Source organism: Grampus griseus (assembly GCF_964374135.1).
Source record: "Grampus griseus genome assembly, chromosome: 10".
Taxonomy (NCBI): Eukaryota; Metazoa; Chordata; class Mammalia; order Artiodactyla; family Delphinidae; genus Grampus; species Grampus griseus.
The window spans coordinates 1,776,292-1,793,060 of NC_139004.1; the positions used below are offsets into that span (position 1 = coordinate 1,776,292).

The 16,769-nt window shown below is 47.7% G+C and overlaps 1 protein-coding gene across 3 annotated transcripts in view; it reads right to left on the reverse strand.

Annotated features, from left to right (window-relative positions):
• Nucleotides 1–397: 397 nt before the first annotated feature.
• MYLK4 (myosin light chain kinase family member 4) overlaps nucleotides 398–16,769 on the reverse strand; it is a 77,376-nt gene continuing 61,004 nt past the window's right edge. For 2 of the 3 annotated variants that reach the window (XM_082662783.1, XM_082662782.1), the window contains exons 8-13: nucleotides 14,858–14,928; nucleotides 13,956–14,084; nucleotides 13,156–13,308; nucleotides 10,397–10,475; nucleotides 6,924–6,995; nucleotides 398–4,511 (exon numbers count right to left, since the gene is read on the reverse strand). In XM_082662783.1, coding sequence (XP_082518909.1) covers nucleotides 6,948–6,995; nucleotides 10,397–10,475; nucleotides 13,156–13,308; nucleotides 13,956–14,084; nucleotides 14,858–14,928 — 480 coding nt within the window. In that variant the 3' untranslated portion in view covers nucleotides 398–4,511; nucleotides 6,924–6,947. Of the gene's footprint in view, nucleotides 4,512–6,923; nucleotides 6,996–10,396; nucleotides 10,476–13,155; nucleotides 13,398–13,955; nucleotides 14,085–14,857; nucleotides 14,929–16,769 lie in introns of those variants that run through there. The other variant, XR_014297262.1, reaches the window with a different exon arrangement.

A 16,769-nucleotide genomic window follows, 5' to 3' on the forward strand; every position in this document is an offset into this window, starting at 1 on the left:
TAGGTCTTCTGAGGCAGACATCTTTCTGGGTCGGAAGAACCTGCCCGCAGTCACTTTAAAGAGTGAGCTGCTGCTAATCGCCTTTATAATTTGTCACACACTGCTCTGGCACTAGACACTGCATATGGATATCTCAGTCAATATTTTTGTGTTAAAATTAGGGGAAAAGCCCGGAGCCTTGTGTTGGTTCGTCGTATACACTGTTTTCAAAAGGGGGGCGGCTTTCCCCAGGGTTCCTGCGGACGGTCCTGGGGCCCCTGCAAGTGTAGCTTGGGTTCTTGATATCGCGGGACGTAATACGTCAGCCTCGTCCGAAGGAGAGCGTTCGGATGCCATTTGCAATGTCCATGTCATTGCATAAATTAGCTCATTTACCAAAGGATAGACAGGTCCAAGTTTATTCTTCAATGGAATACATATATATGACTGTTACACATCTTTATAAGGCAAAAGAGTACAGCTGAATGAAACTACGTTCAGAAATAGAAAATACACACAATATATGCAACCACCACATTCTGGCTCCGTCTTTATTTCTTATCGCCACTGAAAAACCTCATCCAAAGGGCTCGCTGGCATCTATCCGCCGGAACAACTACAGAACACACAGGACGCAACACAGGCACAGGCGGGGGTAGGACGTCTTCCGCTCCTTCGAGTGGGCAGTAGGGGGTGACTGAGAAGCCTTCACGGAAGGTGAAACTGCCCATACAAAGACCACTTAGGGAAAGCACCCCGGACTGCGCCAGAAGCTGGGAGAAATACACAGACCTTCTAAGGCGGGCTGCAACGCGCGGAGGGCGTTTCACGCAACGCGCGGAGGGCACGCAATCCAGGAAGCCACATCCTGTAAGAGCCGCATCACGTTTCCTTCAGGACAGAAGAAGCAACTTGACTTTTGGAAACATACTTTTCATCTCAAAGAGGCTCTAGAGGAGCACGGTGATGGATAAGAAGATGGACTCTGATTCTAACTTAAGAAAAAGAGAAAGAAGTAAAAAAATAAAATGATGGAGCAAAAGCAAAGCGGGTGGCATCCTGGCTGCTGAGAAGGGCGCAGACATGGAGGAGCGCCCTGAACCCACTATGGAATCGCCAGGGGACAGAGCTGAGCTGAGCCCCCGACCTCGGCCGCTGAGGTCCCCGCCCTGCCCTCATTACCAGTTCACAAATCAGTTTCCAGATGAGGTCCCCTCGACTGGCCTACATTTCATACTGAAGAAGCTCATGTCTGAGATTGCCCCCCTACCCCAACCCAGAGTGGGGGAGGGGGGAGCGTCAGGGTTGTGGGAGCAGAAGAACAAAAGAGGAATTAAATGAGAGCCTCGCTCATTTCCCTAATACAAAATCCATATTTTGATTCTAAAACAAGAAAAGAATTTTGCTGCACTAATTTCCATAAAAACGGTGAAAACCTTGGTGTTCACACGTCTTCAGACCACATCACATCAGCGTCTGCCTCGGCGTGACAGTGCCCCAGGCCAATTTACATTTTTGAGGAAAGAAATCAACTACAAGCAAACCTACTGTACTCAACAGATGTGACTTACCCAACTTCAACCCACAAATAGTTTCCCCAAGTTAATTCAGGTGAGAATCCATTCCAGAGGGTTTCATGTCACAAATTGGGCACGAGCTCTTTTCTCCCTGATTTTTAAACAGCAACAGATTCTGGGTAACTGTTGGTATCTTACGAATTACGAATGTGACGTGCTTTTTCCTTAATAGCTTGTGAAGTTTATTTCTCTCCAGGCAGCAGGAAGTGCCCCACTGGTGCTTAATTTCCTGCATTTACTGGAGGAACGGCGGCGGCCTAAGGGGAGGGAGCAAGGTTGTCACGTCCATGAAGAGGGTGGAGAAGCAATACAGCCTCCAGTCCTCGTGACTTCTTGGAAAAGTTGATCACAATAACCCCAGTCCAGCCAGACTCCACTCCTCTGGTCCACGCTCGCATCTGGTTTGATTCTTCCGATGTGCAAAGCCCATTTCCCATCAGAGCGGCCACGTACTGCAAGGCGTGGAGGGAGGGGACCGGCCGAGCAGGAGACCGAAACTCTCCCCTTTCACCGTAACTGCAGACTGTAATAATCAGCTCTGCAGTGCAGACTCTCCCCCGCTCCCCTATAAAAGGCCCCCCGCTGGCATGGGACCACCTCCCCATCCAAGGTGGAAATATAGCTACAAATTCTAAGGAAGTAGAGTCTCCTTTCTAAACCCCTAAAAAAAATCACACCCACTGACCGTGGGGTCATCAGTGGATGAATCCGGCAAAGAAATCACTGCTTCATTTGGCCGAAGCCGTCCCCCTCATGTGCGTGCAGCAGGGCCGGGGTGGATGCGATCTGCACGCCCTGCAAAGGCCCCCTGCTCGGGCCGGAGGGGAACACACCAGACCCCGTGTCCTGTTCAGCATTTGAGTGGATGCCAGCTCTCTGCGGGCTGAGTATTAAGCCTGCACCGGCTTGTATTTTTCCAGACTCGATGAGTACCAGCAGCTAAAGATAGCGCGGTAACATAACACTTCAGTCACAGGGCTGTGTGCGTGTGTGTGTGCGCACGTGTGTGTGTGTGCGGTGTGTGTGTGTGTGCGGGGTGTGTGTGTGTGCGTGTGTGTGTGTGTGGTGTGTGTGTGTGTGTGTGTGCGTGTGTGTGTGTGTGTATGTGTGTGTATTTGAAGGAAACTAAATTAAACATTGGAAACATAGTCACAGAACAGGAACAGGAGAAGCCAACCTTGGGTAAATGCATAGGCTCAAGGAAGAAAGAGTGCATCGTAATGCAAGAGCAGAGGCCGCAAAGGAGGACCTTCCACAGCCAGCACGACCAGTAAGTTGGCTTGTGGCCTGAACTAATGACACCTCGTCTTCTGCCTCTGCTTCCCCCGTAACTGAAACACAAGAAAAAGGACGTTGCACGCGTTGCTCTCCGTGGGCAGGCCATGAGGATTCACCGGTGGGATGCTGGGAAAAGCCAACGCACGTCAGGTCCGCCCTGGCCCAGGCAGCCCCGAGCTGCCCTTATTTTGTTTTGTCGCTGTTGAGACAACTGCAGGCTAGAACGATTTAAGCTAAAAATAAAGACATTATTATAGCTGATCTCAACACAACAGGTACTTGGAAGTGGAAAATGTGAGGGAGGCTTAAGATGCTGGTGGTGGGCGTGGTGCTGGGCGTGTAATCCCTCTGCATCGCTTCTGCTTTGTAAAGAAACAACGCCCAATCCTGCAGCAGGGCTCACGTCCCCTGTTAAACGTCTGTGACAAAATGGCACACGAGCTCGGGAACAAGAAGATGCTTCCAACTGGAAATCAGTGTCACATCCCCAAAGTGAGTGGAGGTGCCCCTGGCCTTCAGTGTCCAAGGCTCCCTGCATGGGGCTGAGCCACAGAGACGCCACGTAGGTGAGGTCACTGGTCCTCACACGGGCTGGCATTTACCTGGGTCACTTTCACAGGAAGCACAGCACTGTCCCCCTCAGGACCCACCAGACCCATCTCTTCTTGTTTCAGCCACGTTGAGGGAAGCTCTCGGGACTGTTAACGTTATTCCAAAGGTCCTGATTGTAAAGACTAGCCATACACCATCTCCCAAAGCCAGTGTGCTCCATGTGGATGAAGATTCCCTCGGAAGAGAGCGGGGTGCGTGGCGACAACACACGTGCCTCGTTTGGAAGTAGATCTGTTGCTTAGAAGACACTGCTGCTCTTGGAGGGGATTTCAGAATAAATGAAGGTAGACTGTCTGATGCTTCTTGCCTCAGAATTCAAAGAAAGCTTATGTTCCAGAGAGCAAATGACTTATCAGCTGGATTCACCTGATTCAGACCAAATCCAGGTAATAGAGTCTGAGAAACTAAGTGGTCAAGGGCGCACCAGACTTAGGATTTTTTCTGGCGTCGTACTCACCGCTTTGAAAGGCAATTCTCCCTCTAAATGTATCCAACACGGTTGGGTTTTTTTTACATATATATACTTTCTTTTTCTTATTCTTTTCTGTTATGGTTTATCTTTTCTGTTATGGTTTTTCTGTTATGGTTTATTCTTTTCTGTTATGGTTTCTTTTTCTTATTCTTTTCTGTTATGTTATGGTTTATAGTTCCCTGTGCTCTACAGTAGGACCTTGTTGTTTATTCATTCTATATATGATAGTTGACCTCTGCATCCAACATGTTTTAAAATCTCAACAAAATCTCCAGTATGATTTTGCTCTAGGGATCTGAGAAATTGCAGAAATAATGCACCCCGTGCCCCAGTGACTGAGATCGAAAGTTCTAAAGCTCAGGGTGGCAGGGAAATGTCTTCTGGGGTGTGCACTGCTGCAGGGAGTGGGCTTGCCTGCCCCCTGGGCCGCAGCTCTGGGTGTCCCCGGCCCCGCGAGCCTGGCAGAGGTACTCAGAGTTCTGTGTGGCGGCTTCCCCTCCCCCAGAGCCACCAGTCTCCTTAGGGGTCAAGGCATCAGAACTGCTGATTTTTCCAAACATCTTCTCAAAGCAGCAGCAACCGCAGCAGTTTTCCTGCAAAGCAAACAAAATATGAGTCTTGTTCATTCAGCAGGGCTTTTAAAATTGTAATTAGTTGGTTGTGCCCCTTAGGAAAACCACAGATGACTTTTTATCATGTGTGTGTGTCTGTGAGGGAATAAAAAGAAACCCCTTGGAGGATCCCACTGCTTACCAGAGCTGGGTGGTTTTTTCCGTTGTTGTTGATTTAGTTTACGCAAAGCTATTTTAATACTATTTGCCGTGGCGAAGGACAAGACCTCTTTGTTTCACCTGAAGCACAGCCAGCGCCAAAGCTGCCGCCAGCTTGATTCGCTTCGAAGTCAGGCTGGGCTGCGCGTGGGAATCTTCCCATGTGCTTTACGACCACATGTGACCCAGGGCCGCATCTATCGATACATCATTCCTATAGATCTGAGGGCGTGTCCCCAGTGCACGTCTCACGGCCTGGCACAGAGCCACGGAAACGAGAAACGAAAACGCCACCTGGTTGATTTTTAGAGCGTTTCCTCAACCCATCCAAAGAATCATTTTCAGCCACCAGATTTTTAAAATCAATATTATCTCAAAATTGGTTTTCCTCATGTCGTATGTTGCCAAAAGCCGTACCTTAGCCTGGCGGGAAAGGTTGTGAAGAATGAGCCACTTTTCTAACACGACACTCTTCTCAAAGGACTCTGCTCGCAGAGTGAATATCTGACGCTTACATTTTCATTTGAAAAAGAAAAACCAGTGGGAAAGTAAACCAGGAAGCACCCACATCGCAGGGACATGCAGTGGTAACGGGTGGGTTTGTGCGGCCCCTGGAGGGATGGGGGGACCTGGGAAAGGAAGGCAGTCAGCCCGAGCGGCTGGCGCGAGGCGGACCCGGCCAAGTCTCGCGAGGTCTCCCCGAGCATCTCCCACAAGGATGCCGTCTCTCTGTGCCAGGGGGACCAGATCAACGCTTCTGTCTTTGTCCTCCGCATGCCTGTGGCACTGCCCGGCTGCTGCCACACTCCATCGCCCTGGGCTTAAGAGCCAACCTCCTTGGAAGGACTCAGCCATCTCCCACCGCCTTTTCCCCTCATCCTTCCCCCCCAGACCCTGGCAACAGGCCTGCCTCTCTGTCCCCCACTGAATTTCTTCCCTCCAGGCCTCCAGAGTCACCCCAGTGCTTATGGTGGGAAGCTGGTTTGTGGTCAACCCTTGGGGTTTGTGGTCGCTGGGGACAAAGCTGCCTCTGGGAGGGACGGGGCGGGGGGGAGAGAGAAGGACCGACCAGGCCCAGCTGTGTGCGGACACCAGGGCTCCCGGCTCACAGCGAGGCCGGGCTGTAGCTCATCCCAGGCCCCGGGGTGCGGGGCGCCCTTGTCCACACTGTCACCAGACACAAAACAAGACTTCCTCCTGTGCCCAAACCCTGAGGCCTTGCTATTCTGGACAGACAAGAATGGTCTCTGTACGTAGAAAGCAAAAGCATCCCTGCTGACTGCTCATCAGTGTCTAAATAAGCGACAGAATCCTCAGTAAGTGGCCCTCACACCAAAGGCTGAGCGCTTGCCTCATGCTGGCTCGCGACTTTTACCATGATTATGAATCAGAATATGAATCAGAATCAGAGATTAAGGTGAGTGGGCAGCGAGAATGCAGCCTCACAGGCGCGAGTCCAGCAGAGATGCTGACGCCAAGCTGCACAGCCGGCCGTGGACCTGCTGCCCGAGACGAGGGAGCTGGCTGGGGGTGAATGTCTCCCGCACCGGATGCAAACGCTGGGATTTCTAAACGTCCTCTGTAATAAGTACACTTCCCTAGGCCTCTCCTTTAGGCCATAAATCAGGCCATTTATTGATATGACAGAAGATATTCACGTGTAAAACTCTCTCTCTGAATAATTCTGACAAAATTCTAAGCAGGGCAGAGGCTTTGCAGGAAGAGGTGGGGCCTTGGGGTCCCAGAGTGGGTCCAGACCCGGAGGCAGCTCAGGGGGAAAAGAAGCGTGAGCTTTGGGGTAGGATCTCGCTCTACCGCTGACTAGGGGCGTGGTCTTGGGGGGTTAATCCTAGGTTTTCCCATCTCTACAAAGAAGGTATTATTTCCCCTGATCTCACACGGTTGTTGCAAAGACTCCCAAGGACCGTTTCTGTGCAGGTGTTACTTCCTGAGCACCTACTGTGTGCCAGGCCCTGGGCTCCGGGCTTTTCTTGGATGATCTCATTGGAGCCACTCAACAAGCATAGGAAGTGAGACTATTTCTGGACCACAAATCTGGAACCGGAGGTTTCTGCACTAGAAAATGGCAGACGGGGTGCAAACACAGCAGCCCGGTTTCAGGGTCTCCCCAGAGGAAACGCTGCCCCACTTCCCACACAGTCAGAAGGCCCTCCCCTCCCCTCCCCTCCCCTCCCTAGGCTCAAACGCCTCTTCAGGAAAAGGCCCGAGACCAACCTTTCAAGAGGACGCCTCCGGGGACTATTTGGCCACCAGGTCCTGGGCGTCAGAGCAGCAATTCTTCCTCTTCTAGGGAAACCAAGAAGTGAGTTTCGAGAAGGATTAGAACCTTTCATCAGCTCCTGACTTGAGATCTGACAACACCTGAAGAGGCAGTGACTTGTCACCGGGTATGTCCTGCCCTTGCAGAGACGCCCCTGGAGGCTGAACGGCTGACGGCCTCTTACAGACGCACCAACCGGCCCCAGAGTCCAGCTCGAGGGCGTCCCCACTCTCCCCTAAAGCTCCGTCATCACCACCCTTCCTCTCAGAGTCACAGACAAAGAGCTTTGTACCTCATGACGCTTGACTTTTACACGTGTGTGTTTTGTCAAAACTCATGTCAACAAATGCTCACTTCGACAAAGCACAGAAGTCAAGACAGACTGACCAAAGGATGAGTCAGACACGGACACTGCTTTTCCCGGATGTTCTCAAATCCAGCTGGCAAGATTTAAGTGCCAGGGCAGAGTCTCGAGAGGACGGAGAGAGCGTCCCCAGCTTGGGGCTTGAGAAGGCCGTCCTGGAGGAGGTGGCAGTGAAAGTGGGCCTCAGACACTGGCTGGGATTCGGGCTGATCCGGACGGAGCCGTGGGGATGGGGCTGGGAGCCCGACCTCGGGATTCACTGGGGCCGAACTGCTGGGTGTGTGTGTTCATGGTGCACGAGGGGAAAGACCGGAAGAGTTCCTGATCAGGGAATCGTATAATCAGAGCTGTAATTAATGAAATGATGATTTGGTGAATTAGAGAAGAGAGTGGGCGGAGGTTGAATATCAGCTCCAACGTTATCTTATTAGCTCACTGAATGGGAAGAAGGACGAGAGCTGAGGCAGGTGCACGGGGGCGCGGAAGGGAAAGGTGGAAGGTCATTAGCTCTGGGAGGAAAGAATCACGTCGCCTTTGTTCAGTTTTCCTTCCTCTGGCCACAAAGCATGGAATACAGGAGGTGCTGGCTAAGTTCCCACAGATTTGCAGTGAGGCTCTGCTCCGTCCCAGGTGAGAGCTGTTTCTGATGGAAGATGGGTTACGTGTGGATGGTGACACAGAGCAAAGGTGGGAACCTCAGTCTTGTAAGCGTAACAGAGAAGGCAGAGAACTCCAGGGCCTCAGCGTCTAAGAAGGAAAATCCTTCCTAAATTCACTGACCACAGTCACGCGCAGCAGTTCCGAAACAGGAAGTGCTTTTAAGCACGAAATACTTAAAAGGGATAAAAGTTTATTAAGAAAACTTTTAAAAATAGAATTTAGATTTAAATAGTTTGGGTAAGCGTTAACTTTTCAACATAGAGTTGAATTCTGATTCTATAGAACATAGAACCAAGATGATTCCAGAAAGTGAGTCTTCTGGGAAAAATTAGTCTCAGTATTTCACTGAAGAATAAACTATATTGAGCTTGGGTGTTGGCCTTCAGGAACAGCAACGATGTCCTACAAGGATGGTTCCGGCATCGTCACAGCAGGATGGCAGAGTGGGGACCCTCGTCCGACTCCCGAGCCTGCTGCCTGCGTGGGATGCTGGATGAGCCCCTAACCCTGTCCTCGGCGGCCTCATCCACATAACGGGGATGATAACAGCTCCCGTTTCGGAGGCTTGGCCTGGGGACCAAATGAGCTAATTTTCATAAAGCAGTTAAAACGGTGCCTGGCACGGCGCTGTGTAATTATAACGTTCATGGAAACTAACTGGACTTATACAGTGGAATTTTTCAAAAGTCCTCACTGTTCTTGAAATGTCTGTTCACCTGAGGCACCGGCAGTTGGACAGAGTAACAGAAAGGGGATTTTTGTTGTTGTTGTCATTATATGGTTTAAAAAATATTTTTAAACACTTTTAAACTGTATAATGTCATTAATTATCTGCTGTGGTTTCCATATTGTCGACCACGTCAAAGTGTATTTGGACACCAATAAGCTTGGATAAAAATACATCAGTGGAAAATTGGCCCAGAATAGGTTGGTAACCCTAATAAGCAGGTTACGCAGTCTGGGTGAGGCACCTGCTAGGGAATAAGCCTATTTTTACTTGACATCAGTACCAATTATCAAGGAAAGGTATATTCAGACACAAAGAAAACTTACTACCCATGCTGAATTTAGAAGTGAAGTTAATTTCAATAAAAACTGGATGTGGAAAAAGTGAGTACTGGGAGCACAGTCATCCCAGGGTTCTGGTCAGTGGAAAAGCTCCATTCCGAAGCCCCAGGGGGTGCAGGAGCAAAGGTGGAGGAAAGGAGAGTGTATCAGGCACATCCGGCACCAGGACACGACAGCAGCCGTCTCAGCTGCTACTCACGCCAGGCCCGCGTCCCCAGAGAGGCCTGACGGCCTGTGTTCTTGCCCCGTGGACCACCCTGAGTATTCAGCAAAGTTACTTAAACGTTACACATCTGCTTCTGTGTTATTGGTGTATTCCACAGAATCTGGATGGAGATGGTCTGAAGGGGGCTGTGACAGTAATTCAGGTGACAGGCGTCCCGGGCAAGATAACCACTCAGACGGAGAGGATTGTACAGATTCTAGAAATAATTGGGGGAAATCACGTATAGAAACTTGGAAATAAACTACAGATGAGATGAGGGGATTGAGGGAGAGGAAGGAAGCAAAGAGATGCGCTGGGGTCCAGTTGAGGCCATTCGGGGGAGGTGCCGCTCTGGGAGGATGGTTGAGAATGAGGTGAGGGCGGGGCGGGGCGGGGTGAGTTCCATTTAGAGCTGAGAACATCCGCGTGGAAATGCCCAGCGCACAGGTGGCTGTTCGGATCTGAAGCTTAGGAAAGGAATCTGTGCTGAAGAGGCAGACGAGGAAGTTGGGGTGTAAACAGTAATTAAGGCAAAGAGAGCCAATGGGGACTCCATTCAGGAACTGCCCGCAGGGCAGCACTCAGTTACTCTGGACATGCACCCCAGGCCCCTTCATCTAGTCTTTGGCAAGAGTCACCTTCACACGCACTTGTATTCATCTCTTGACCAAGCTGAATATCGCAGGGTTTTGCCACCCAAAGCAGACTAAACCAGGTAAGCACAGAAGCTGGAATTCTGAGTTGTGTTTGAAGGAGCATATTTACCTTGAATGTACATTAACACGTGCTCTCCAAAGCTTTACGTGTTTATAGACCCTAGGCTATATGCGGGCGTGGGCACAGTTACAGTGATACAATTCACTGTGCAATGGATACAGTAATTAAATAATAAATGTAACAAATAGTTCTGCTGAAAATAATGCTCTACTAAACAATGTAATTAGCAGTCATTAAAAACATAAATTGCTCAATAAACACATTTTAAGCAATTTAACACTTTAGCACAAGATTTGAAGCCCAAGAGAAATTAATTAGAGAGAACTTCACTCAAGGCTAAGGTGCCTCTAGCATCTGCTCGTCAGCAGACTGAAGCCGACTAGAAAAGAGGGAAAGCCGGGAGCCACGGTTACCTGCGCGCTGAGCCTGGAGCGGAGCGTGTGATCCGACAGCCAAGGGTGCTTGAGGGCTTCACTCGCGCTTATCCTCCAACTAAAGGGAAACGCAGGGGGTTATTGTATCCCCTGCGTTTGGATCCTCCCCTTCCACCCAAGGCTCTGAACGAGATAGAAATGTATCTCCCTCTCACATGATAGTCTAGGGCTGGCCTGGTTCCAGGCTCCAAACACGGCAAAAGAGACCTCGGCTCTGACCACTGCCTTTGGGAGACCAGATGGCCGAATGTCCAGGACAAAGCAAGGCAGATAATTCAGAATTCTTGTTCATAACTGAACATTTATCTTCAGATAGAAGTAACCATTCTTGATGGAATGTCTGAGCTTCATAAATTGAACTTCTATCAGTCAGTTGAAGAATCAACATATATTTATTAATATAAGACAAAATTCTACTATGATTCTTGATGATTGCAAAAGCAATGTATGTGTCAAAACTTTTGAATAATATGTATTGCTAGTGTTTGAATTAAGTTTTGAGAGTCAAATAAATGGAGAAGTAGATGGAACGTCAATGTAAGTACTGAGAGAGAGTATATTAGGAAGTCTTGAGCCAACAAAGGTTTATACAATTAAAAAATACATGAGGAAGAATCATAAAGATTATATACCGTAATTTTAAGCTTTGTAAACCTGTCTTGTGTACTAATGTTTATCACATTAAACAAAATAACCTTTCAAACTTAAACATCATGAGTGAGTGCCATAACCTGAAGCCTGCTTCCGAAACAGCATCAGGAAAGTAGTTCCAAGCCCGTGAAGTCCAGTCTACAGAATTGCTTCCATAAAATTGCGTCATTAGACACCAAATATTTAAGTATAAGAAGGGGATGTAATGGAAAAGAATCTGCAAAAGGATATATATGTATAACTGAATCACTTCGCTGTATACTCGGAACTAACACAGCATTATAAATTAACTACACTTCAATTAAAAGGAAGAAGAGGAGAGAAGCCTTTACTTTAGTCAATGAAGGATAACTCGGTGACAACATCACCAGTAGGACCCTAAATGAATAGATATAATTAAAAAAACAACTCTGGACCTCCATCAACTTCAGTTGGAAGAGTTAGTCTGTTGACTACCATAAATTTTCCATGTTGGACCTCAGAAGCATTCCAACAGCTGACAGTGCTAAAAAATTATCCCTGCACTCCAGTGTCAAACTTTCAAGAGCCGACTATTAAAAAGTTAACTATAACATTGTACTAATAATTAAATATTTAATACAATTTCAAGTTTACTTCTGTAGCCCAGAAATGTATTCTATGATAGTAATGGTCGCCATTGGCCTTGGTTTCATTCATGCACTGACTTGAATGCTCAGCCAGTTGTTTTTCTGCCCAAACATGCGATTGTTGCTCTTTAGGTAAAGAACGAAGCCCTCAGACTGAGGGTGGGCAGAGCAAGGGTGCTGGAGCCCCTGAGCCAGCTGGGCGGCTGCTTCCCTGCTCTGAGCCTCAGCTCCCTCATCTGTAAAGTAACTGTGACAGCATCCACATGCCACCGGATCAGCTGGAGGATTAACCAGCTGACACAGAAGAGCACGTGTGTAACATAGGTTCTCAGTAAGCGTGGATTTCTCAGCCTCCAAAGATTTGACGGAGATGACATTTTGCATCTGTTCTCTGCTGGCATTCAGCAATGTACAGACGGCGATGCCGGTTACATCATCAGCGATGCTGGTACAATATACAGACAGTGATGCTGTCTTTCCTTATCTTTCTTGGCTCTAAAGAGCTCTCCGATTGACACTCCAGCCGGGCTAAGCCCTCCTCACCTTTCAGGCTCAGTTCTGGCCCGTGTCAATATACTCCATCTTTAATAAATGTTAACCACATTTCACTGCCTCTTTTAAAATATACCCGTGTCTTCTATTAGCTCATGACTTAATTAAAGGCAGGGACTGGGCTTTATGCATCTGTTCTCAAAGCCCCAGACATATTTCCTGGCAGTTTGGAGATAGTCAGTGAAGTGCTGCATGAAGGAGTATGTCAGGCTCTGCACCAGACCCGTTACCCCTGCCGTTCCCTGACCCCCATCACCCCCATGGTTCTAAAATGCAAGCCCCTATATTTCAGTATCACTATTCTTCGTCCACTGAAGTTTGAATTATGTGATTTTAGCAGGGCAGAAAAGTAAAAGTCCATGTAATACATAACAGTTAAGTGCACGGCCTCGTGTTGATCGTCGGTTCTGCCACTTAGCTAGCCGTACGATCTTGGAGTCTCACGCATAGAATATTATTGATAATTTCCACCCATGGGGCTGTGTGGGGTTAAAGAGATAATGTCTGTAAAGTAGTTGGCACAGTCTGGTCCATAGCAGACTCTCAAATGAAATGATCGTCAAGTGTTCACCTGCATGGAGCCACATATGCCTCGTAGATGTGAAGGGGATCATGGGAATAACTTGTCCCGAACCCTTCATTTGGAGGGTGAGTGCACAGAGGCCCAGCAAGAGACCCTAACTGCCTTGTTGGAAAAGGCAGAAGGATGGGTTTTTGCAGCCCCATTCAAGCCTCGTGACCACGGCAGTCCCAGATCTCCGGAAACGGGGTCAAGGGCATCAAATTCATTCTAACTACGACTCTGCAGGTGCAACACAGGTGTCACCGAGGGGGTGGTAGTTCTCTGACATGAGTTCTCACAACCCTGGTGGAGCATGCCTCTCTGTTACCCCTACTTCTTCCTGAGCACAGAGTGGATGTGATCACCTCTTCTCCTTGATCAGAAGCTTGGAGATGAACCCCCGGGCCTCCTCCGAGATGTCCTGAAATTCTTCATCCTCCAGATCCCACCTGCAGGCCAGGATGTTGTTCAGGGTCTCGGCGTCGTTATCTCCCAGGAAGGGGGACAAACCGCTGAGTCTGTAAGACACGGAGTCCGGGTTGAGTAGTCTTTAAACACCTTCAAACCCTGTACAGATAAGTTGCCTTCTTGTTTCTGTCCTTTAAAACTGAAAGGAGGCAAATCACCAAGAATTAAGCATAATTTTATAATATGTCTTTGCAATCGAGAAAACGCTATGTCTCCCACCCAACTCCTAACTTAAACAAGGTCACAATGAAGGCGGCAGCTACCCTCAGGTATGAATCTCAGAGAAGAGTAAAACTGCCTTTTTAAAGCACTTTACAGCTAGCAAAGTGCTGTCACATCCGCAGACGGCAACCGCCAGGAACGTCACTTTTGAAGAGTAAAGCTACTGAGTCATTTCAGGGATCAGGACACAAGTTTGGGGGCGGTTGTGTTCTTCTAGTTTCTTTGGGGGCACTAGGTGTTGTCCTAGGGTTAGGGTGATTAATGAAGAAGACATCCTTTTACTTTTTCAGGGGATGTACAGGGAAAGAGTTTATTCCTCTCACCCACGGGAGTCAACAGAACCTAGGGAGTATCTGACTATGGAACAGAGTTATTTATTTTCGAAAGACATAAATTAGGGTTTTTATTCAAAATAGCAAATAGAATATGCGGGGCGATTGAGAACAAGCGTCAGAGGGGCTGGGGGTCCACTTACAGCATGTAAGTGATGACTCCCACGCTCCACATGTCCGTGGAAAAGGAAACAAAATCATAGTTCACAACTTCAGGGGCGAGGAATTCTGGCGTTCCGAAGTTCACCTTCAGCTTCTCTCTGGGTCTGTATCTGAAATTTAGGAGACAGTGCAGAGGAATGGAGAAGGTCAGTCAAAAGTCAAAAAGCACGGAAGTGGAGAGGAGGCGGTCAACGAGCAAAAGAACTGCAGCCACACAGCAAATTTAAAATAAAGAGACGATAAAGGAAATCCCATACTGAAGAGACAGTGTCCACAACTTGTAAAGAAGCTTCCCACTAGAAAGCCTTAATAATCTGAAATAATTGTGAGAAAAGCCACTTGGAATAATTTCGAGCACAAATTATGGAACACGACAAAAGGAGCAGTGATACAGACTGTGACATGTTGATGGCTTGAACGAGCCTGTTTTAATGAATAAAGAAGATGCGGTAATTTACGACCATTTAATATTTTCACTAATGCGCTGAGGTCCATGCAGAGTCTCTGCTCCCTTAAGAGGCTGGTCTGAGCCAGAACCCTTTGCAATCTTGGTCACACTATTAATTTTTTTAAGTAAATATTCTCTTTACACATGGAACAAATATAAAAGACTAAGACAAACTCTTACAAATCCTGAATTAATGTCTTCAAGTTTAATAACTGCACTGTATTAGGTTTTAATATTCCATATTTTTCTTGCGTGCACTGTGCAAACTCCTAAACGTTCAAATTCCGAAGCCAGCAAGGTAAAGCTGAAACGTAACTTTGGTTAATTCTAAATGGGGATATGAAACCAAGGGGTACGTCAGATTTTTCTTTGCAAAGAACGAGCACCACCGTGCTCCCTAACTCAGTTCATACACCTATGTCCAAACTGACATACCTTCTGGCCAATCCAAAGTCAATAATTTTTATTTGTTTAGTATCCCGATTCACACACAGGATGTTCTCAGGCTGCCAGGAGAAAGAGACACATTAGCAATGAAAACAACCATCCTTCACTCAAATTGTCCCTGAACCACAACTAAAAATACAACGATGCTCGGGAAAACAGATCGGGCCTTTCCCTCTGGGGCTGGCTTGTCTGCGTGGGTATTTTCTCCTTTAATTATGTGGTGCACAAGGCTGTAGGTCCCCTGCCTCGCTCGCCTGGCCCTGCCCGTCCCTCCCCCAGCTCTGCCGCCGCCGATCACGCCTGAGTTCAGGCCGAGGCCTCCTGCTCAGGCCTTTCCAAACGGACTGGTGGGGGCCGTCTCAGCCTTGACATCTGCCCCCTAAAATTATGAAGTATGAATTTCCCCTTCTTGGAGGAATATTTTTCCTGAGGATTTATGAGTTCCAGGAGAAATGGCCTGATTCATTCCACCAGCCACACTGAACATGCACTGTAACGAGAACGGCTCTAACCTCCGGACGTTCCCTTCGCGCTCAGTCTGTGGGAAAGTCATATGTGAAAGGAGGGGCTCCCTCACCCCCGTTCACTCTCCATTCTCAGCAATTCCAGAGTTGTGCTGAGTTTGGTCTCAGTGTCTAAAACCCTTGACTAAGTGTTCCCTTGGAGTCTGAGTCTGGAAAGACTTTGCCCCGCCAACCGGACAGTCTCAGGGTGACGAGGAGAAAGGTAGGTAGCACTACAGCTCAGTGTTTACAGAATGTCTTACAAGTGTACCTACCTTTGTTAAGATAGAAAAACCGAGGTCTGGGAAAAATAAGGGATTCGTTTTAAAGTCCAGGTCATCCATAAAAGAGAAATAAAAATTTCAAAGAATTGCCTGAAACTTTCAAGCTCTAATTAACCCCAACTCTTCCCTAAGTGCTGGGGGGAAGGGGGAGGTTGGCCAAGTTGCCAAATCCCCAGGATTCATGTCCCATCCTTTAGGTGGGATCATGGCTGCCCCTCCCCTGCCCGTCTAGGTAGAGAAGAGGTTGGAATGAGATCAGAAACTCAGAAACACTTCATGAAATGACCTAGTGTCACCTTGCCAATAATCAATAGTCCATTTGGTCGGGCATAATGTCTTTGGAAGCCTTTTTTCTAAAATATCTCTAAAACAGAAGTCTATAAGAAAAGGCGACTTATGGAAAAGTGGGTGCTATACAAGAAGACTTGGCCTCATGCTTAAATAACTGGTCGATCATGTATAAAGCTGTCCGATTGCCAAGGAGCACCGTGACGTAAAATATTTGCAGAATGTAAAGAAACAGCTCTGAGGGCACTTTCAAAAGTTACATTTTTTTTCTAATTATGAAATTAAAGCATATTCATTGAATAAGTTTTGCAAAACACAAAAAATATATAAAAGGAGATCATTCTTAAGTCACCTATAATCTCCCCTACATAGTGACAAGCATTCAATATTTTGGGCCCCTTTCCTTCCAAGGAGCTTTCTGGAAGGGATGCCTGACCCTTAATGACTCATCCAGCTGTCGCTTTTATTACGATCTTTACGTACAAGCCACAGCTAAAATTGCCCGTTGCAAGTCCTCAATCAACAATATGAAGCCACATATGGAGTTGTTTGACTTCTGACAGGTCAGGTCCTCATTTCAGTTGCCAGTCAAAGCCCTTTAGGGATATGTGTAAGAATATCTACCCTCAATGAAAATGCTCCGTGAAAACATGCATTATCAAACCAGCTCATAGCCACGGGCTTTGCTAATGATTTTTAACCTCTGGCTGTGTCATTTTATATATCACTTCCTTCTGGCCTGTAAATGGGAGAGGCAAAAGACATAAATCAAGAGAGTAAGGGAAGCCAAGTTAGAGGAGCAGCGGCCCATGGAAACCTATTTAA